The sequence below is a fragment of the Artemia franciscana genome, chromosome 3 (genome assembly GCF_032884065.1).
Source record: "Artemia franciscana chromosome 3, ASM3288406v1, whole genome shotgun sequence".
Taxonomy (NCBI): Eukaryota; Metazoa; Arthropoda; class Branchiopoda; order Anostraca; family Artemiidae; genus Artemia; species Artemia franciscana.
In genome coordinates, this window is record NC_088865.1 from 44505187 (window position 1) to 44512527 (window position 7341).

Sequence of the window (7341 nt, forward strand, 5' to 3'; positions counted from 1 at the left end):
TTAAGGAGGGTTGTGTTCTATCCCCCTTTATATGGATCATTTTGATGGACTTCGTCTTAAGGAGCACAGGAAAGGCAATTGGAGACCATGGAATCAAATGGGGAGGAAGAACGCTCCTGGACTTAGATTATGCTGATGATTTAAGCATATTAGATGAAAGTGTGAGCAAAATGAATGAATTTTTAGAGGTTTTACGAGTTCAGGGTGCTAAAATAGGCTTGAAAATTAATGTTAAGAAGACTAAGTCACTAAGGTTAGGAATAAGTGAAGATGAACAGGTGACCTTAGGTAACGAAAAGATTGATCAGGTTGGGAGCTTCAGTTACCTTGGTAGTATTATTAGTAAAGATGGTGGGAGCAGTGAAGATGTTAAAAGTAGAATAGCTAAAGCTCAGGGTGTTTTTTCACAGTTAAAAAAAGTTTGGAAGAATAGAAAGATAAGCCTACAAACCAAGATTAGAATATTGGAAGCTACAGTGATGACAGTGGTCAAATATGGCTCTGAAGCATGGACACTCCGAAAAGCAGATGAAAATTTACTAGATGTTTTCCAGAGAAATTGCCTACGGATTGTTCTGGGTACCCGGCTGACTGACCGTATTTCAAACAGTAGGTTGTACGAAAAGTGTGGTTCAATCCCGCTTTCTGGGGCTATAATGAAAGAAAGGTTGAGATGGCTAGGCCACGTTCTACGGATGAAGGATGACAGATTACCGAAGATTGTCCTTTTTGGCCAACCGTCTGGGGCTACACGGAAAGCAGGTCGTCCTTGTCTGGGTTGGGAGGATGTCATAAATAAGGATTTAAAGGAAATGGGTACTTCCTGGGAGGGTGTAAAGAGGGAGGCTTTAAATAGATTAGGTTGGAGGAGGAGCGTGCGTAGCTGTGTTGGCCTCAGGCGGCTTGGTGCTGCAGTGAGTTATTAGTAGTAGTAGTAGTAGACCAATCGTGTTACATTGATAGATAAATGATGTGCTTGAGAATGAACTTGCAACAGCGAAGTCAGAGCTTCTGGTTTTGAAGAATATTGTGGAAGGACAATCGGAGATACTTAATAAATGTAACGAGGAAGTGAATTCAGTAGTCAGTAAATCGTTTGTTGAAGAAAATCGCAATAAAATGTGTAACTTATTGTTTTGCGGCCTAAATGAAGTGCCTAGAATGCCGAATCTCTGATTTCGCAAGTGCTCCTGCATGGATGGTTATTGTATAGAGGAAATTTGACGTCTTTTAGTGTTATTTAGTATTCTAAAAAGTATATAAAAATCAAAGTGGAAAATCAACGGGTTCAATTTTTATTTTGAGTGATGCGAAATAATTTAAAGGGAAACAATTAAGTATATGTAAGAATATTTTTATTGGCGATGATGTTACGCCTCGAACGCGCATTTTGTGCAAGGAGCTCCTGGGTATCCGTAAATGTCTAGTGGAAAAAGCAGTGGAATACTGGGTACCCCCTATCTTAGCCACTGTTATTTGTGTCTAAGAAAACAATACCGTATCTAAAGTACCTTGGTACAAAGGGTCTGTTGATACCGTAATTTGTGTATTTTGGTTCATTTAGTCTTGATGAAGTTTTGTTATGTTAGTTTTTGAGTGATGTTATGATGTTGGGATTTGAGTGGATTAATAAGTTCTGAGCCGTTGCGTTAGGAACTTGGTAGATGAACGGATTACAGGCAAAATTTTCATGGCCTGTTCTTTTTCTTATTAGTGTTTTGAAGTAGATTATTTTAGTTTTTCTTTTTTTGTGTCTGTTTGTTATTTTCATTATTATTGAAACCAAGCACCGAGGTTTTCTTTTTCAATTTATTGACAATAGATAATTATGATATGACTCCTAGAGCATTGGCCGTCTTAATAATCTAGAAGCTTCTAATGTAGGAGGTACTTTGGAGGTATATTTATGGAGCAGCTGCATCAGGGTTATGACAATGGGATAGCAGGACAATACAAATCCATTAGTTTGAAATGTTTGTATAAAGATGAAATTCAATCGGAGAGTGGTGATACGAGAGGACTTAACGTCTTCCACCTTAATTGTCAAGGGCTAAATTCTTCGTTAAATTTTTTAAATGAAATATGTGAACTTTCTGTATTTCAGGCAAACCTGGCCAAAGTGACCCCAACTCAGCTCTTTTACAAATTCCAGGATACAAATTTTATAATAAGAATTGACAGTTTAGACCACATAGAAGAGATGGAACATATATTCAAAGTGATATTGATGTTTTGGCAGGAAATTACCGAGTAGTATATCAGGAAATGTTATTTGAACCATTTATTCTTCAGCTTAGGCTGAAACCTAAAGAGGTACTTGTTGTTATATTATATAGGCTGCCATCTGGCTCCATACCAATTTTTATGGATCTTCTGGATAAGCAGCTTGAGAAATTACCAACGGGTTCACATACATTTATGATGATCAGGGATTTTAATATTGACGTTCGGGAGCTTGAAACGAGCGTTTCTATGGATTTTTGCAGCTTTGTATGTCCTATGGTTTATTTTCTACTATTAATATGTGCACACGAGTCATCACCTTATCATCGAAGCTTATTGACATTATTTTTCTAATTTGGATTTTTCAGCTCCAAGAGTTATTATTACAGATGTGTCAGATCATTTTTGGCTTTCAACAAGACTTGAGGTTTGTATTCCCCCAAAGCTAGCACCGATAATTCCAAAGAGTCCGATGCCCCCGTTTAGCCAGATTAACCTTTAAAAGTTTAAGCAGACAATTGCAGAAGTTGACTGGAATCATTTGGTCGATCTTACGGATGATATAAATATGAGTTTTCAAAGATTTTATGATAGACTGATTCTGACAATGGCAAAAATTCGTGTTATGGTTTGTTATGGTTTGTTTACCACCAAGAAAAAAAATCCTAAGAAACCATGGCTGTCGCCTAGTATTAATAAAACACATCAACTTTATAAGAATTCCTTAAATAATGAAAATGGTCTGATTTGTCCAAGAACTTATAAAAATTATAGGAACGCCTTAATAAATTACTGAGAAATATAAAAAAATAATTCGAAAATAAATTCACTGAAACTTGTGGTAATCCTGCAAAAACATGGAAAATAATTAAAAGCGTGATATCGACAAAAAACTCTATTTTTCTCGAAGAAGTAGTAATGCAGAATGGTCTACCAACGAATAAACCAGAAGAGGTATGTGATGCAATTTCTCAACATTTTGCTAATATTGGCGTAAATTTATCTTCCTGTACTGTACCTTCTGATGATGATTCTCCTTTGGAGTTTTATATGAAGATTCCAATCGATGTGTATATGTGTATGAAACTCTTCTCTCGTGATAATGTAGAGAAAATTATCTTTTGGATGAAAATTACATTGGCCGGTAGTGATTCACTTGATCTCTTTGTGTTAAAAACAGCGTTTCCTTATATTGCTGATGTTCTTAATGCCCTTATTAATATGTGTTTGAAACGGGGAACGTTTAGTGATTGCTTGAAAGTTGCTATGATAACTCCTATTTTTAAAGGTGGTAATAAGAATGATCATGGAAGTTATCAGCCTATTTCCGTCTTACATGTTATTTCTTGTGTTCTAGGAAAGTGTATTAACACTAGAATATACGGTCATTTGAAACTGCATAAACTGTTAAATCCAATTCAATTTTGTTTCAGGAAGGGAGAACTGCAGAGATGGGATTATCATACATAACTTCGGTAATTAATGGGGGTCTTGATAATAAGCCTAGAGTAGCTGGTTTGTTTCTAGATTTGATGAAGGTATTTGACACTGTTGACCTCTGATTACCTCCAAAATAGAGAGCAGTACGTTCACATTAATAGATTTTCTTCAAGTAAAAGTCTTGTTAAATGTGGTGTCCTTCAGGTATCTGTATTAGGTCCTACTCTTTTATTTTTATATTCATTAATGATCTGCCAAATGCTGTTGCAACTACTTCTAGAAATAGAGATTTAGTTGATCCTGCACCTTCTGGGTCCAGGATCACTACACCCTTATTTGCTGATGATGCGATATTGATGTGTGTCTCTTCATCTAAACAACAACTCACCTCTACAATTAATGCAGCAATGACTAAGACATGTCTTTGGTTGAAGGTAAACCGGCTTGACCAAAATATAGATAAATCAAATTTTGTTATCTTTCACGGTTTCCAAATTATTATTCTTGGATTACGAAAATAGCGAAAATACAAAAGGGAATTATTAAGCGATCAAGTTCCGTTAAGTACCTTATGATTATTATTGACGAAAATTTATCATTAATCATAATCATCATAATAAGTTTTATGGGAGATATTTTATCAGAAAGTAAAGAACAGACTCTCTCAAAAGAAACTGAATTCTAAATAAAATAGGTCTGATAAATAAAAACACATACGCCAAAGAATCCACGATTAGTATTAGTTATATATCAGTAGATAATTTACGCAAGATGGGTGCGCACAAGCATACACTCGCTCTAGTGTTTATGAAGCAAGTAATTAAATTAGTAATCAAAACTGATGCCAGTGTGTCAAATGCATTACATTTAGCGCCGTACAGGGCACCAAACTTACAGCGCTGCCTTTTTTGCGCTAAGAAATTTCATCCTTTACAGGTTTGAAAAGACATTCAAGTAGGTAGAAGACCTTTAATTTTTCTTAAGATATATCATTGAAAACTCTCAGTCACTTCGTCAAAGAAGAAAAACAAGGAGAAGAAGAAGATTGAAAAGTGTAATGATTAACAGCTTCAAAGACGAATGTACTAATTACAGTCTTCAAATCGAGAATAAGAAAAACTATAATCCTTTGCTTAGTTCTTTAGGATTATTTTTTGTGGCCTCCTTTACTATACTCATCTGCATATTCGGCCTTTAATTTTTTGCAATTACTTTTAGCAGTGAGTACTCGCTTATTGCTCACATCGAGACAATCATTAAAGGTCAGATGGTTGGATGTGTACCCTTATTTTAGTATGTCGATTTCGTTTTTCAGTGTCGAAACTGAAAATGGCTTACCTTGTACACATCAGACAAATTTTGTATTGCACTTGTCCTGTATGAAGAAGCCCTCAAGTCAACAGTAAATTTTATTTAAGTGACCAACTTGAGTCAAGAAAGGAAAGAGCCATCAAAGTAATTCTTTGAGATGCATATATAGATTATGAACCGCAATTATCTGAACGACAACTACAGTCACTTCACGGGCATTGCTTTAGTTTGATTTGCAAATGTGGCCAGTTTGTTCTCTGCAATGATAAATATAGAAACATATTACCACCATAATGTTGAAAGAATTGAATTTTGATACCAGATCAAAAACCAAAGATACACTGAAATGGCCAACCTTAAGCAGAAAACGTTTCTCAAATTAATTTTTACCTTCAATATACGTCAGTGTTTAATGAGTGCTAGTCCCGTGTTCCATTTCTCATTTTTAACTTTTTATTTTGTTACAATGGGCGCCATTTACTTGAATGCATTCATAACTTTGACTGTTTGTATCAGTTAAAATAATTCTAATACTGATATATGTCCTACTACAAGTTATTACAGAAGACAAATAATATTATGTGAGAAAAAAGGAGGAAGGACCCTTGCATTTGAAAGCGATCCTTCGAAGAAGAATAAAAATTACATTGTCAAATTGCGAAGTCCAGTAATCCTAAATCCAAAGGTTTAAACTCCGATCTGGATTTTGTGGATTCATTTCTATCCAGTGGTTTTCATATTTAGCCACTGATCGTGGAATATCGGAAGAAGAATCTTTTGACCGAAAATAAAATGCTCTAGTACCCTTTTTATACAATAGATTACATGGTACTGCAGCAAAGTAAAGGTTTTTGCCATTTCGGACAAAAAAACAAAAACAAAAACAGTTTCTACCAGACGAAGACCAAAAAGCCATTAAACAAAGGTCTAGAAATAGACATAGGGCATAGAACTATTTTGATCAAGTTATGTATTTGATGCGATGCCGTGGGGTTGGGAGAGACTGGGGATGGATATTTGCCCTCCATTTCCTCCTGATGCTTAGAATGGGCTCTAGAAAATAGAACAGTCTATCGAATGATTTTTCACCAAAGATTCAGTGACTAACTATTGCCAAACTAAGCAACTAATTGCCAATGATCCTTATTTTTTTTAAATATAATTTTAAATTATATTTTTTTTAAATTTATAATTATAATTTTATATTATAATTATAATTTATATTTATATATCATATATATATATATATTATATATATATATATATATATATATATATATATATATATATATATATATATATATATATATATATATATATATATATATATATATATATATATATATAATATATATATATATATATATATATATATATATATATATATATATATATATATATATATATATATATATATATATATATATATATATATATATTAATATTATAATTGTATATAATAAAAATATTACATATATATTATTATAATAATATTATAATATATATATATATATATATTTATAATATAATATATATATTATTATATATATATATATATTATAATATATATTATAATTATATTATGATTATAATTTATATTATAATTTCAAAAATATAATTGGCAATTATATTGCCAATTATGGTCCTTAAAAAGGGTGGTAGAGACTAGACTTTTCTATCAAACGGATCGCCTTCTGAGTTTCAATGACCATCCCCTCAATACACAGTGGCCAAAAAAACTATATTGTAGATACATTGTTCTTTACTTAATAAAACTTCCGCGTTGTTATAGGCAAAACTGAAAGGATTTAGCCTCATGTCATGCATTTCTAGGATTTTGTTTGATTAGGAAGTAAATAAACATACATTTATCTTTGAAAGTATTATTTCGTGCCACTATACACTATTTAAATTGGGGCTGGCATACTTTAGCACTTGAATTTCCTCAGGAGAAGAATGGCTGAGAAAGCTAATTTGGTACGGATAAAAGCTTTTTTTATGGATTGGAAAGTCGACAGCTCTCTTAATGTGTCAAATAAAATGCTTTGTATGGACTTAAAAGTAGAAAGCGGATAAATAATGCATAAATTTACGATTCTACGAAAGGAAAGAAGCTGAGTTTATTTTAATTTCAAATGCTATTGCTGAATTTATAAAATTTCGTCAGAAGAATGCCTGAAGAAGCTAATTTGCTGCTTAAAAACTTCTTTACAAAATTAAAAGCCTATAAAGCATGGTGCGCTTGGTGAATAATGCCAGTAAAAGATGCTTCACGAAGGCTTTCAAATCAAAAGTCGATTAGAAATCGAAGACGGTGTTGGCTGAAAACAAAATTCTTTTTCAACATACAGACCTTAATAAAATGAA

At 33.0% G+C, this 7341-nt stretch overlaps 1 protein-coding gene across 1 annotated transcript; it reads left to right on the forward strand.

The window, feature by feature from the left end:
- Positions 1 to 3141: 3141 nt before the first annotated feature.
- On the forward strand, positions 3142 to 3693 carry LOC136025545 (uncharacterized). The gene has a single exon (XM_065701572.1). It carries the CDS (start codon positions 3142 to 3144, stop codon positions 3691 to 3693), a length of 552 nt encoding a protein of 183 aa, XP_065557644.1.
- Positions 3694 to 7341: the final 3648 nt, after the last annotated feature.

Coding starts and splice junctions, on each gene's coding strand:
- LOC136025545 (XM_065701572.1), top strand. CDS start 3,142: ATGCAGAATGGTCTACCAACGAATAAACCAGAAGAGGTATGTGATGCA.